This window comes from Geospiza fortis, unplaced genomic scaffold (genome assembly GCF_000277835.1).
Source record: "Geospiza fortis unplaced genomic scaffold, GeoFor_1.0 scaffold366, whole genome shotgun sequence".
NCBI lineage: Eukaryota > Metazoa > Chordata > Aves > Passeriformes > Thraupidae > Geospiza > Geospiza fortis.
In genome coordinates this window covers 2,644,880-2,660,936 of record NW_005054342.1, presented here as the reverse complement: position 1 = coordinate 2,660,936, position 16,057 = coordinate 2,644,880, and the positions used below count along the sequence as shown (strand labels likewise).

Here is a 16,057-nt window from a genome sequence, read left to right as displayed (position 1 = left end):
AACATTTATGGCTGGGATCAGGGCAGCAGGATAACTTGTGCAGTCCTGTCACTGGACTGGTGGTTATCAGTGCGGCACTGCTGTGGCCATCGATGTCAAAAGGCCCTTGCCAGTGCTGTTTAGGGAGCTGGAGGCAAAGGGAGCTTTGGACAAGAACAATGCTTTCCTTTATTTCCTCTCCATGAAAAGAAGCTGACTCCAACCAGAGGAGTCCCACCCTTCTCAGAGAGCTCAGACAGCCACTGCCCAGGTTGTCACGTTTCCAAGCTCTACACCTTGCCCAGGACAATCAGCTGTCATCATCACTGCTGCTGGAGTCACTAGCTACAAGGGAAGAAGAAAGCCTCACCTAAGAAAGATTTTTTGAGGAACTGCAGGCAAGACTATTTTCTAATGATTTTGGAAGCATTAGTCTGCAAATATTTATTATAGGGTCACCTTATGCATTGTCAGGATAACAAAAGGAGAGATAAGGATAACAAAATTAAGGGAAACCTCAGTCCAGGAATCACTTAGAAATTCAGTGTAAAAACCCAAAGGAAAGCTTCTGAATAAACATTCAGAATTATTACTTGTACAGCTCTAATCTTGGCCTGCTTCAGTGCATTTGAACTATTCATTCACTTGTCAGCAGATGCTAGTTAAAACATGGTCTTTGGATCATCTATCTTGATCCCTCCCTGAGAGTATCCAGCTTAAACCTATCTCTACTAAATACTTGCCATTCACTGGAAAAATTATCTCATAAAGGCTCAATTTAGAGAAACAAATGACCCCCAAAGGAAACACTCTTAATCTAAATACATTTTTGAGAAAGTATCAGGTTCACTCCTTTATAGGTCAGCAAGTTTATTATCACCTTCTTTATCACACCAACAGAACGGGAACGTCCCACAGCACGGCTGCAGCCACGGTTTCCACACCACGTTGGACACAGAGAGCTGCTCTGGCACTGGAGTCAGGGTCCTGCGATGCTCCTCTATGGCTCTGCCAATCTTCCTTATGACAGTGTCAAAGAGGGGCACTGTGTCAGCCGAGAGAGGTTTGGCTTCAGAAGGGTCTTGTGAGAGCTCAAACAGCAATGGAGGCTCATGATGGGTCACTCCTTCGCCAAAGCATTGGCAAAATCCTCTGTCATAACAAGCCCCAGCTCCAGGAGGACTGAAAATAGGAGTCATGTAATGAGCCTTCCAAACAGCTCCAGCTGGCAGGAAAGAAAGAATCACAGAAGGCTAGTTATAACAAGGAAGAGTGAATGTTTTTCTAGAGTTCATTTCTGGATGCACTTCAGCTCTACACTTATTAGCTAATGCAGTAATTTCTCCTGGTGCTGTACAACACAGACAATGCCAGTAAATTCTTTACCACATTACACCTGAAGTACTTGGGAAGACCGAATCCCAGAACAATAATGTGTTAGAACAATGTGCCCTCCTGTAGAGTGAACATAATTCTTTGGCAGAAGCTGTGTGGTGGTGTTTGCAGGGGTCCCAGGATGAGGGAAGAGATGAGAATCTTGACTCCATGTTTCAGAAAGCTGATTTATTATTTTATGATATACATTATATTAAAAAAATATATATATTAAAACTGTTTTAAAAGAATAGAAGAAAAGATTTCATCAGAAGGCTAGCAAGGAATGGAATGGAATGATAATAAAATCTTGTGACTGACCAGAGAGTCTGAGACAGCTGGACTATGATTGGCCATTAATTAAAAACAACTACATAAGACCAATCAAAGATGCACCTGTTGCATTCCACAGCAGCAGATAATTATTGTTTACATTTTGTTTCTGAGGCCTCTCAGCTTCTCAGGAGAAAAAGATCCTAGCAAAAAGATTTTTCATAAAATATGTCTGTGACCAATCTGTGTACTCACTGTCCTTCTGGTGCCAGCGCACAGCGTGCAAGTGAATGCCACAGTAATGGAACAGGAACTCGTGCTCCGAGTGCTCCACTGCTCCGCGCAGCAAAGGCAGCAGGTCCCGGCCGTCCATCACCCTGGCACGAGAAACACACCACAGGGCTGAGGTGAGCTGCACAGGACTCTGCTCCATTTGCACACCTCTCCCTGGAACTGGCAGCTCTGGACAAGAAAGGGGATCGCAGAAGATGGCAGGTAGGGGCTCAATCTCTAAGGTAGAAAAGAGGTGACTGAACTCGTAGACATTGATTTGTCTAAAAAAGCAACAGGACTGAAAAAGAAAACATCAAGCTCTTAGAATGCGTTCCCAAGCTAGATTTTCCATTGTTTTGGGAAAGAAGGAGGAATAAAGATTCTTTTGTTTGTACCTGTCCTGAGGAACTTCCCCTCCAGCCAAATGAACTACTGTAGGATAAATATCCATAAGGCTTGTAGGTTCATCAATAACTGTGCCTGCAGGTAACACTCCTGGCCATCTAAATATCCCTGGGACACGGATTCCTCCTTCCCAGCCTCCCATAGCTTTTCCACCTTTCATTAAATAAAAAGAAAAATTAAAAATAAAAGTTTGATTTAAAATGAAGAGAATTTTTGCATAAATTTTATTGTATTATTATATTACCTTGATGAGCCTTCTTTACACTTTTGTTTTTGCTACTAAGCTCCTACTAAGCAGTAGTGAAAATGTGTTCAGTAGACTAGAACCCGAAAATCTGAGAACTCATGCTTACAAAGGATACCTGCCCGGGTTAGAATTTACTACATTGTTACACACCTAATTAGAACGAGACATATTTGCTTCTTGGTAATAAACCAGCGTTACTTCTTGAGTGTATAATCTTACTTAAACCTTAGGGGTGTTCTAAGTTTTTTATTAGTTGTTGCTGGGTGTCCTGGATTGCCAAGCAAATTGTATTCTATTTGCCATCTGTATGGCAGTTGTCTTCTGTTAAGTGGGCAGTTTTCCTTACCTCTTCCACAACCCATCCTCCCTCTGGGGAGACATCTGCTGATAACAGGCTGTTGAATGTCACTGCCTGACTGATAGGAACTACAGCATCCCACTGTGAGATGCTCCACCCAGAGGGAGGAGCCAAGCATTCCTACCTGGATATAATCTTGAGTTACTGGAACACCAGCACAGCTTCTCCACTGGATTTTCCCAGAGGAACAGCTGCCTCTTCCACTGGATCTTCAGAGGAAGAGTACAGCCTTCTACAGGATCCCTGCTCCAACAGAACCACACCTGACATTCCAGGAGGACTGCAGCCACAATTCCAATTGGACTGCTACCAACACCTGACCAACAAGGCGTCAGGTTGTGTTCTGACTCTGTCAGTGTTGTTTTATTTCACTGCATTGTTTATTTTATCTTTTTATTTTCTTCCCTAGTAAAGAACTGTTATTCCTGCTCCCATTTTTTTGCCTGAGAGCTCCTTAATTTAAAATTTATAGAAATTCGGAGGGAGGGGGTTTACATTTTCCATTTCAGGGGAGGCTCCTGCCTTCCTTAGCAGACTCCTGTTTTCCAAACCAAGACACTGGGTTGTCACTGTCCCTAACAGCTCTTACCTTTGTATATTCCATTCCAGCCACCCAACTGCCTTCCACCTTCTTGTCTTTCCAGCCATCCACCATGATCAGAGGCAAAATAAACTAGTGTAGTTTCTTTCAAGCCCTCCTTGTCAATAGCATTGAGAACCTGACCTGTAAACGCAAGAATATGTGTGTATTAAAAAGCAAAAATATCCCTCATACTACATAAATTTTAACCTCTGACTTGCAAACATTTACCAGTGTAATTTCTTACCTATGTAAGCTTACTCATTGTTTAATATTTTTAAGATTGATATTTTTTGTTATGATTTCATTGTCTCTAAAAACACAGAAAATTTGTGCTGTGTTGTCACCACTACTTTATTATTGGTATTTTAACAGGGGGTGCAAGAACCACAGTCACAGACAAAAAGCCTGTATTGTCAAGGGCAAAAAAATACCATGTACTGTAAAAATATGGAAAGAAATGATGATCTAAAAGTTAGTGTCTGCATCAGTGGTGGCCATCATGAAAACTATGGAAAAACATAAAGTTACCCTTATGTTATATTGTCTAGACCACAGTTAGGATTTGCATTACATTACTGCATGGATATAATATGCATTAATAACGAAGTGCCTTTAAATTTGGAAGTAATTCTTGAGCTGGTTTTGACATCCTTAATGATATTTGCAGTATGTAAATGTTAGACAGGTTTGAAACCAAATTCTTCTTGTATGTCTACCTGACTCTCTTTTGCAAATGTGAGTACTTTTTGTCTATCATGACTGAATGATAAATAATTCTCCTTCCCCTCCAGAAAAACAGCCCGAGAAATAGCATGAATCTTATTGTGGGGGGCATACCAAATAACACTGATGAACATTTTTGGATTTATGATGATGGCTGAAAAATATCCAGTATTCTGCTTAGTGCAGCTGTCCCAAATAAATAACCTGCTGTTTTTCATCTGAAATTAATTTGCTGATCAATTTTATCACCTTCTGATGTGTTCTGCTTAGAAATGATTATAAGAGGCTGAAATGACCTGGTCTTTACTAATCATAGAAAATAAAATATCATATGTTTAGTAAGAAGAACAGGAAAGCTCCTTGATGGGAGCTAAGGGAACATGGTTAAAACTGGTAAACACTTAACCAAAAAAAAAAGAGTGAACATTTGGCCCAAGACTTGAGAAAGTAAAAAACCAACACTATAAGTCAACAGCACTCACACAAGATTGTCAGATGTTCATTAAATGCTTATGATTTTTTTGTACATGCTTTTAATCATCTTCCTTGCTTTTTTAATAAAAACTTTTTATTTAGACCTATGTATTTGATAGTTGGAGACATTGTTATATGCCTCGTTGACTTACCCACCATCCAGTCCATCTCCTCTACATTGTCTCCATATAAACCGTGTCTGCTCCTTCCAAGAAACTTCTCTGTGGTGAGGAGAGGGGTGTGGGAATGCAAAAAGGAAAGAAAGAGGAGGAATGGCTTGTGCTTATTTCTACAAAACAGAAATCAACACTGTGTTATTAGGGAGGAAGGCCCTCAATGCAGATCAGTTGTAGTGAAAATGGTGTCATTTTGGTATAGATATTGCAACAGTCCCTTCAGAAACACCTTACTTTGTAAGATACTATAACCCAGTGATTAGGATCCCTTAGAATAATTTTGGGTCTGTATAAAATATCCTTTTTCTACCCTAAATCATAGATAGAAACTTCCAGATTGAAGATCCACTTCCTGCTATTGCAAAGCACCACTGTGCTACTGAAGTGAAGGCAGCAGTCTCATCCCCTGACAGCTGTTGCTCACTTATCAGTCCATATGATAAGGCTACATCACAGCTCTGCTTCTCCTTCCCCGGCCCACACACACATTTCTGATATCACCTGCTATTCCTTCCTAAAGCTGCAGTGCTGCTCTCATTGATAGGTATACATATTTCTTAAATATAGCCTAGAAATATTCAATACAATCCATGGAAATTGGGAAGTATTAATTAGCTTTAGTGAAGCTAGTAATAAGGGGCATACTTAAGCAGCTGATTTTTTTTTCTTTTTAAATTACATTATATAACTATTGATATTATTTAAAATTAATAAAAATAACAGTACTTAAAATCCTACATAATACTGTAAAAATTATAAAAACTTATAAAGACATGAAAGAGGAAAGTGATATTTACAGGCTGCAAAATGTGCAAGAACTAGGAAATTTGTGGACAAAGGAAGTCTTCACCTTTCAATAAATGAAATGGACTCTCTCAAGATAAGGGACGTTGTTCTGTCTGTCACCATTGGCTGCTCAGTGATTCCATGGTTTCTCATCATAATGCAGTTCCAGTAGCGCACAAATCCATAACTTGAGAACCAGGATATGAAGAACAGGAGACTGAACCCAGCAAGGCAGGCCAGTGTTCTCCAGTGGACTGAAATCAGGCCAGTCAGTCTCCCAAGGACAGCAGTGAATGTAATGAGCCCTATCATCTGAGTGGAAAGCCAGAGTTTCCTCCTGAAGGCTCTGTCCATCTCTGGTGTTTCTGTTGGCTGACAGTCACTTATTAGTGTAAAAGGCATCCCATAGAAGTAGTCAAATCCATGTTTCAAAGGGTGATGGCAATGGTCATTGCGGGATTCACAGTTAACACCTTGATGCCACTTCCCTGAAAATAGAAGTTATTAAAATATAAAAAGATAATATTTTAAAAGAAAGGACTTTTCCTTACACAAAACATTTCTCAAAAAGTGGTTGGTTGTTTTCTGCTTGTGATAACAGCTTCATCCTACACAAAAATATACCAAGTATGTAGTTATATAATGGGATTGACTAAAGTAAACCTCTACAATTTATAAATTTTTAACACATTTTTTGGTGCTCTGTATATATATTCATGCCCTGTAGCTTTGATCAAACATAAAAAAACCCCATATAACAGCAACTAGAAATTGAGAAAAATTTCAAACTGAGCAAAAATGTATGGCCTTCCTGGAGACCTGTCAAGCATCAAATAGTAGGAAGCTGTCCTTTTGTAAGCATAGGGGGAAATAACCTTCTTTTGTTGTCCCTTTACCTTCAAAGTGCTATGCAGACTTGTTCCTGGGAGGTTTTGAAGTGCTTGGTGTCAGGACTATGGCAACACTCTGTGTTGGTACCAGATTGATAAGGGAAAATATGGATAGAGTAGTTAACTAGCAGCTCATCTAACTGTTTGCCAGACAAACCTCTGGATCCAGAAAAACTTGAGCTCAGGAGATCAGGATTTCTCATAAAGCTGTACATTTGTAAGTAACTTTGATGACCATTATATCTCCACATACTGACTGAGAATAAAAGACTTTGTTTTATAAATATTTTGCCATTTATTTGGATTTAATCAAATTTTTAAAGTGTTCAAGCCTACTTCTTTTAAATACTGAGATCTTCATTTATCAGAAGGAACATCTCTTGACCTTTTACAACACAATTTGTTCTTCATTATGAACACTCCCACTACTTTCATGAATGGCACACCAAAACCTTGCTTTTGCTTCCCCTCCAGCTTATTCAAACAGCCTGGTTAGGCACTTAGGTGGTGACATAGTAAATTGGCTCATTTGGTTCAAACACTGAGGTTTGAGAATGTCTGAACTGAGTGAACAAAATCTACCACTCATCAGAGGCTTAATGGCATCTTTTGCAGATCTTGGATGTCAGATCAAAATGGACATTAAGAACTTTACTTGAAAACTAATTTGAAACTAATTCTTGTTGTAGAGAGAGGAACTGTGCATTTCTGTCGGAACTCAGCGCATCCCTCCGGGTGTCCAGAGTTGCCGAGGACCCCGCCAGGGGGCTCGGAGACCCTGGCATGCTGCCCAGAACACCTGGGGATTTGATTTTGACCCTTGGAGCAAGTTGCCAACTTTGTATGAGGACATGAAAGTCACACAGGTTTGAATAGTGTAATAACAAAATGATCACAGGGTGAAAATGTAGATTTTAGGGGTTTTGGTATAGGAGTTATGGGGACAAGATGGAGGAATCTGGGCGTGTCTAGCCTTTCTTCTTCTTCTTCTTGTTCTCCCTTTTCTGCAGTGATGTTGGCACTTTGGAATTGGTTTAGAGTAGAAGTGCACTGTCTAACATAGGTGATAGGTATTGGGAATTAAGTGTAAATATGATACAGGTAGTTTGTAGTGTAAAAGGACAACGCCACCTCTGAGGCGGTCAGAGTGCCTGTGGCTGCCCTGCAGAGTAGATCTCCACTGGGCAAAAAGAAAATTTTATAGATAAGAATTAATAAACAACCTCAAGACCGAAAAGTGAAGAGTCCAGACTTGTTCTTCAGTTGAGCAGGCCAAAGCAGAGACATCCTACGCATCTCGGGGCAGCAATTATCAACAGCAACCTGAGACACTTCCAGAATGAAGTTATTCTCAATAAATGGTTCATTATGTTATCAGTACATATAATAGCAGCCAACTCTGAGTGAGGTTCAATAGAATTGCAGTGCATTACAATAGGAGCAGAAAAACTGCCCCAGAGGAGAAAAAAATTGCTGTTTCTCAGCTGTAAATATAAAGGAAGAATGAAAGCTCTAGAGTAGGTGGATGAATTGCTTTGAGCTAAAATCTCTACTCAGTTTACCTCCTGACATATTTAGAGCTGGCAGTAGAATGAAACAGGTTTGTAATCAATACATAAATGCATAGGTTGTAAATACAGGTGCAGTTAAAGTATTGTTGGAATTCAGATGCACTCCAACACCTAAATCTCCAGCTGAGGTCAATAAAGGTTTCTGGCATGCTAGAAAAGAATCAAATCTGCAGAAGCTAAACTAAACATATAATTAAGATAAATTAATCTCTGAGGGCATTACTTATACAGCATTGGTTTTCTGACTGCAAAGAACCTTCAAAGCATTTCGCAACGAAAAATCTCATTATCACCTCAGGCTGCAGGTTATTAATAGGATTTAACTTTGCAATTAAACTGGTTGTGCTCAGGGCAAAACAATCACAAACAATTCAGGTGAGACTACTTAGTGCTCATGGGCCTGTAGTGACATGAGTAGATGTTGTGTTAAGATTTTTTTGCTTCATGACTTGAATGTAAAATTCTTTTGGTATTCTGCGTGTCACCTATCACTGGTGCTTCTCATCATCCCCCATGGTGCAATTAATCAGGATCTGTCAATCTGGTTAATCTAAGTGATGCTTTTGGCACCTGTGGTGTGATTTTTAGCTGAGATGCCCACAGGGAAAATGCCTCCTTGTTTTGCTTCTGGGAGGCAAGCAGCAGGACTCCTGCCTCAGGGCAATTCCCTGGGGGGAGAGGAGACAAATCTGATTGTTTTGCTAGTGACAACATGCTGAAACCAAGATGAAGCATGCACAGTCTGTTCTATGAGCTGATTTAAACAACTAAAGTAATATCACTACAAAACTAATAGGAGATGGAACTTCGGTAATGCAAAATTTGAATTGCTTGGAAGGCTTCTTTTAGTTTTGTCTGGTGTGGCTTAGATTTATTCTGTTGAATGAATAAAAATCTATTTCTGCAGGAAGTTTTATTAACAAATTCAGTTGGTTTGTGCAGCTAATATTTTTATGTGCCAGATACAGATTTTGGATTTTGACATTTTACATGCTCAGTTGAGGTAGGGTAAATAGCTGAAAAATCAGCCAGGAATGTTTGTGCTTTATCAGTCTGTGGAACTATGTGGCACATCTAAGATAAATAATTATTTGGAACAAGAACATGACGAAAAGTTACAACTGTACTAAAAAAAAAAATAGAGCTATAAAATATAAAGTAAAATGAAATTCACATTGATGCTGAAGAACGCAGTGTTTTTGGGCTGTACTGAAATCTTGATAAGCTACAGTGACATGCTGTGACTGAAGAAAAAAAAATTCCTTTGTTTCTGTATCTGAAAGGCCCAATCTTGTGACACTATTAACTGTCTCTGATGTTTTAAGTAGCAGTTGTTCCCTTTTGTGTGAATCTGCTCTGAAGTGTATAAAACATCATAATGCATGTTTAAATGACACTCATATTTTTACTTTTTAAAAATGAAATAGTATTGGAATAAGTATTTTATATCTGGCATAATAATATTCACAAATTAATAAAATTTTCGGTCATGTATTTTAACAACCACAGCTGTGCTTGAAAATGGGTCAATGGTAAAATTGCCCTCTTCATCTTATGCTTGTTCTCTTAAGAGAAGTACTTTTTGGTCAGAGTTTCTATTTATATATTATTCTTGATCAGAAAATAAAAATATTACAACTGAAGTACAAGCAGTTACTAACTGAAACAAATGGTTTGAGTGAGATGTGCAGGTGAAAGAACATGCAAGAACATCTTTAGGAGAGGAGTGCCCCCATACCTATCAGTCCTGTGCTGTAGCCTTGGTGCTGCAGTATTTTGGCAAAAGTGGTTTCATTTGGAGGAAGCCCTCCTGAGCCGGCATTCCAAAAAATAACGCGGTAATCATTTGTAGCATCCATCCCTAAAAATGCAATAAAAACAATCTGGGTCAGTATAAAGGGTTGAGTACTTTTATCCAACATACTTTTTTGTTTCCTGATTTCATTGAAATGGTAGTGTTAAACATTTTTCCTAATGCTGTTTGTTTGGGAAAATGAATCTAAGACCCTAGACAAAATTAAGAAAGAGTTAGGACCCACCATAGTGCCTATTCTTTCATCTTTGTATCTCATATTGAGACTTTTTTCTTTAATTTCATTTCATTTGGAATTACATGGTTGTGTAGGAGATTTTCTACGTCACAGTGGCACCTGGGCTGTATGAAATGCCCTTCCTTAGCGTGAATGTGAGGGCAGGGAGGAGCACAAGGAGACTTCAGGCCCCTGTCAGCCTCAGACTCCAGCTCACTGAGGGCTGCCAGGGAGCTCAGGGCTTCCTTGCCTGTCTGGTATCTGATCTCTGAGCCCCACAGAGTTGCTATCTCCTCTTCACCTGCAGGTTTACACCCTACTATTTAGTATTTTATCCTGGCATGACCCCATCATACAGCGCTATGTAAAGTTCAATCTGTCATTGTAGCACTGAACATCCCTGGCCCTGCTGATACAGAGGGAAAGGGTCTGTACAAGCCCTTTCAAACTACTACTGTTTTCAAACTACCAGTGTCAGTGGGAGCTGTCATGATAAAAGTAGGATGACATATCAGCTTCAAAATGCCTCAGGAATGAAGGCTCCGAAGATAATTTGCAATAGAACAAGCATTTCAGGGTTGCTGTTAGAAACATGTAGAGCTATTTGTTTTTCATACCTTTTCATCTCAGGGATGCAGTTTGACAGGATAGCGTTTTTTCTTCAAAAACACAATTGGGAAAAATAATATTGCTTTCAAACTGTTATCTCCTAGGACAGATTAATTTTGACAGATACATAAAGAAGCTTTCCCACGAATAACTCGTTCTGCACCTTGACTGGAGGGAATGGACACACATCTGCACAAGTCTACTCTGCTCCCTGCAGGGCTGAGCTGCTTCTGACATCTGATGATGAGTCACCTCTGACAGAAATTAATTTAACTAGTGCTTTGTGAGCATGTTGTTACTATTCTTCCTGTTTTACATAATGACTTTTTTGAATGTAACAGTTTGCTCTAACTCCATTCTGGCTGCAATCTGTACCAAAGAGTGTCAAAAGGTAGCCAAAATTGTGCTTTGGGGGAGACCAAGATGCTCTGCAAAGCTGATCGTTCTCTGCTCTGCTTCCCCCCAGACCAGTTCACAAACACCCTACAAAGAGAGAAGCCACCTCAAAGCCGGTCTGACACCTCGTGTGTCTCAGTGAGGATGGGGTGTCTGTGTCACCCCTGTCTGCACACCCTCATTTCTTCTGTGCCCCTTGTATGACACTGTTCTCCCCAGCAGCAGAGCAATGTTTGAAGGGTGCGAGGCTTTGCAAGGCAAACCTGATCGGAGGGGGTATCTGCCCGTGAGGAAAGCTGCTCTGCTGGGCGTGCAGAGCGGGGCTGCAGCGATGTGCTGGGTCAGCTTCACTCCTTCCTTTGCCAGGCCATCAATGTTCGGGGTCCTAAAAACGCAACCAATGCCACCAGACATCATCCAGAGAGTCTTTCAGGGGAATAAGAAATTATATATTTATCTTTATTTTCAGAAGTTTGTTCTATTTGAAGATGGCCAGGAAATATTTTTGCAATTTATTTAAATTTTCTCAAGCGACGGGAAAATATTTCTCTTTTTCTTCTTCATTAAAAATCAGTATCTGTATTAATTTCGAGATAACCCTTTTCTTTTTTTTTTCTTTTTTTTTTCCCCTTGTCCTATGAAGAGTCTTGAAGAAATCATAGAATTGTAGAATGGTTTGGGCTGAAAGGGACCTTAAAAATCACAAAATTCCAACCCCCCCGCCATGGGCAGGAACACTTTCCATTAGATGAGATTGCTCAGAGCCCTATCCAGCCTGGCTTGGAACACTTCTGAGAATGGGGCATCCACAGCTTCTCAGGACAACCAGTGCCTCACCACCCTCACAGCAAAGACCTTTCATTCCCCCAGAGCTGCCTTTCCTACACTAGCTTCTCAAAGAGCTGTGTATCAGCCTCAGTGTATCAGTGTAATGGTAATTTGGTTGCCACAGGGTGACAGTGCTTGACTAGACAAGATGCTCCATGACTTACAGTACCGATAAGGAAGGTAACAAAGTGCTTCTCATGACATTTGTAGCAAGGGAAAAGGAGAAAAAGGGAAAGAAATCCTGCATGTTTTCACACTGTGTGGCAATCTCTCACGGCAACATGAATTAAGTTACACATGAATAAGTAGGTGAGAAGAGGGTATTTTGCAAACAACTGGCAACCAACAAAAACAAGCTTGCCTAGCACACTAGTTACAGACAAGGCAATATCTTACATTTCAGAATACAATATCTCCCTCTTCCAATTCAAGGTGTGCCTACTTCTATTTGAGATTAGATTGAGCTTCAGTTTTACAATTTTGTTTTTCCAATTATCAGTTTAATGGTGTTCACAAGAAGGCAAAACCTTCAGTAGGATTTTGAAAGATCCTGGATGTTTTGTTGCTTTGTACTCATACTGTTATGATTCCTCACTCAAAGACACACTGCCAGGAAATAACACCTGCAACATTTCTTATTCTCTACAGCCTTTCACCAGAGGTGCAGTCCAGGGTAACTGGGCAAAGCGGTTGGTGTAGTTCCACCCTTCAGCACAATTGCCATCTCAGTTAGCTGATAAACATTCCTCCTCCAAGGAGCACTGGGTGCTCCCAAACTGCTGTTTCAAAATCCTGCTGTTCTTTGCACAGCAGAGAACCAGTGGCTAAAAGAGCCCATATATTACACCAGCTCTGTTCACCCTTGGGGGCAGTTTCCTTACCTGATAGTATGATTCCCATAGCAGCCTACATCCCCTATGCCGAGATCATCAGCCAGCAGCAGGACAAAGTTTGGCTGGGTGATGGTGGAAGGCTGGGTGAATGGTGCTTGCAGAAGCAGAGCAAAAATCAGGGGTGTAACCAGGGGTGACCTGAAACACAGAAGAGTAAAAGAAGCCAGTGACCTGGCCATCCATCACTCCCCTGCATGTGGCCAGAGACCCTCTGTCGTGAGCTTGGCTGCAGACCAGACCACTCTGTCCAGACACAGAGGGTGTACTAAGTGTTTATCATTTACTCAAATTGAGGTAATGAAGAGGAAAATGTCAGGACTATAATTTTAAAAAATCTCCTTTCCTGATTGTTTCCAAGTTTCCTGTGAGCAGTCTCACATGGGAATTTACATGCAGCAGATGGAATACAGATGATTTTGCTTCATGGCTTTGGATGTTTATAAAGGGTTGTTCTGGGAAGCTGAGAATGGGATCAACTTCCTCTGACATGGTTTTTGCCTGGACTGGGATCTTTGGGTTGTGAAAGAGTTAATAAGAAGAAAAACAAACAAAAATTGCATTGTGAGATACACAATGCTACTCTTTTATAACACAGTATTGCATCATTATTAAGCTTTGTTCACTTTAGATCTAAGTATGATACAACAGTAACTCGTGTTTTTTTCTTACCAATGAGATGTTAGTTGCCAAATCATTTCTGCATTTGGAGTGTTCAAATCCTGCAAAACCAAGAGTACTCTGTCATAGTTACATCTTCCTAGTAGTAACTGAAATAAAAATGGATTAAAAACTTACTCGAAACCTGTTAACATTCTGTTTTATTTACTCCAGTGCATCTCAGATCAGACCCCAAATGAAGAAGAGTAAAGGCATTCATGTTATTTTTATTGCTAGCCCTTCCTTTATTAGAGGGATTTTTCTTTTTGAGTAAAGAAGTTTATCTCTAAATAGCAAAATAATTCCATTTTCTTGCATGAATCATCTATATAAAAAAATAGTTAATGTTCAGAAAGGAAAAAATAGTGCTTTAAAATCCAGTCTTCAATATAATTTACATTTCTATAACCATAGACAGTTGCAGCATTGTGCTTTTTCACATAATATGCTAAGTTTCTTTTCAGGCTTGTAAGAGAAATTTTTAGTTGTAGAAATTCTAGTCATCTTTTTCCAACAATTATAATTTCTTGGAAGAATTAATGACCTGTTGTTACTTAACTCTGACAATGAAGAGGTTTCTCTGGGGTTTTTCTTTCACTCTCAGGACAGTGAAATTAAGCTATTTGAAGATTTTAAGTAGGGGCTGAGTGAGCTTCATTCTAAAGCTTTAAAATAGACTGCTTTGATATTTATCCCACACCTGGCTCAAGTGTCCCAAGCACCTCAGTTTTATGAATTATGTTTGTTTCTTATTTATTTTTGTTTTCCAGAATTGATGTATTAAGCTGTTTAGTTAATATTCATAGTTCTTGCATTTTATCCATCAACACTGCAAGCTTTACTGGGAAAAATTGAATTTCTGTGCTTAGAAAACTGGCACCCAAACACTTACTTACAAGCACCAGAGGTGAGGCAGCGCTGCTGTCTAGAGACACTCAGTTTCCTGCATGTGAGTTTGTGCCTTTGCTGCATCCTAAGCAGTTATAAGAAAAGTTCAAGAGAACACCTCAGCCATCTTTACCATTTATATCCTATAAGCCTCCAAAAGAGTTGAAGTAAAAGGGAGTTGGACATAATCAGATTTAATTGTGCAGTTGGTTGCCACACAGTAGAGAGACACAGATTTAAAGTGCAGCTGGAGCTCAAGGCTGAACCTCCCCAGAAGCTGCCTGTAAAATAGCAGGCAATATACTGAAAGCAGCTATTGATTTATTATACTCACTGGTGTTATATCCCTGTCAAGCCATTCCCTCAGTGAAAGGTGATGGGAGTCTAGACAAAGAAATCACAAGCAAACATTCCCTTCTGCTCTCTGAACTGAATTTGGCTTAAAGCAAAACTCCTTCCTCCCACTGCCATTGTTAATCCCTCCCCCAAAGTAATTTAGCTTTTGTCCTTTTCTTCATCTATTTTAATAATCCTGGGGGGAATATCTTGCATATGAAAGCTTGCATATCTTTCATATTTTATCATTTGTTTTCTGTATTGATTCAAAGTTTATAATCAGTCTTTACTTTTCTAATAAAATGCTTACAAGATACTAAAATCTCATAAGAGGAAATATTTGTTGTTTTAGACATACTCATATGCACTTTTCTGGAGAACAGTACGTATTTGTGACATCAGCTTGGCAACACTCAGTGAAAAGTCACACAGCTAATACCACTTAATTCAGTACTGTTCAGTCTGTGAAAATTTCTTTCAAAGATTCCTATTTTGTAGACTTGATGCAGGTAAAAGCAAACCTAGACTTGTAAACACATAGCCTGCAGCTCTCACTTTATACATAGCCTTGTATGAGAAGAACATTGTTCTAAAGGGAAAACTATTTTAAAACTCCCTTGAGATATTTTTATCTACAGAAGGGGGAAAAAAAATCCAAATAGCCATTAACATTTTGCTGTGTATTTCCCAACATAGTTAGGGAGGAATACAGTACCTGGCCAAGTTGTGTTCAAAGCAGGCAGTTGATAGACTGGTGACTTAAAATGATTCCAAATTTTTTCGGCACGAGGACTGCTGCTACTGCGTGGCGTTTCTGAAGGCTGTCCCGAAATGTGCCCCAGCTGCACGTCCCACAGCTCACCACAGGAAAAGCATGTTCTGCCAGAGCTTCCAAGCAGCTGCATGCTCTGGCTTCTCATGGAGTCTCAAGCTGCGCTTCCCCCTGCTGTTTGCACAACTCTGACATTCACACAGGGCGTGAGGGTCTGGCTGGGGAACGCCACAAATGCAGCTAAAATGTTTTCTGCCTAACCACCAGTTTCTCAAGGGATGGGAATTATGTCCTTCAAGTCTGAGACACTCCTGTGAAAGGTACTATAAATAATAGTTTCCAATAAACATTTCCTCACTTCCACCAAGGAAATCACTGTATGTATGGAGCAGCACTTTGTTGTAGAAATAGAAATGGAGCTGATTTCCAAATCACTGTATGTATGGAGCAGCACTTCTTTGTTGTAGAAATAGAAATGGAGCTAATTTCTTCACTTTATGGCCACCCTGAGTGCATGCTGCAGTGAGGTGGTTGTC

General features: G+C 39.8%; 1 protein-coding gene across 2 annotated transcripts; it reads right to left on the bottom strand.

Moving 5' to 3' along the window:
- Window positions 1-832: 832 nt before the first annotated feature.
- LOC102033209 (arylsulfatase D-like) lies at window positions 833-15,683 on the bottom strand. 2 transcript variants are annotated; one of them, XM_005422680.2, is made up of 11 exons: window positions 15,465-15,683; window positions 13,538-13,587; window positions 12,857-13,006; window positions 11,411-11,532; window positions 9,851-9,973; window positions 5,716-6,139; window positions 4,842-4,978; window positions 3,499-3,633; window positions 2,295-2,457; window positions 1,882-2,003; window positions 833-1,204 (listed from the first exon to the last, which is right to left on the bottom strand). In XM_005422680.2, exons 2-11 carry the CDS (start codon window positions 13,561-13,563, stop codon window positions 834-836), a joined length of 1,773 nt encoding a protein of 590 aa, XP_005422737.1. In that variant the 5' UTR covers window positions 13,564-13,587; window positions 15,465-15,683; the 3' UTR covers window position 833. The 2 variants fall into 2 exon arrangements, with proteins under 2 accessions (XP_005422737.1, XP_030914231.1); XM_031058371.1 differs by lacking the exons at window positions 11,411-11,532; window positions 13,538-13,587; window positions 15,465-15,683 and having other exon boundaries at window positions 12,857-12,998.
- Between the last annotated feature and the right edge of the window lie 374 nt (window positions 15,684-16,057).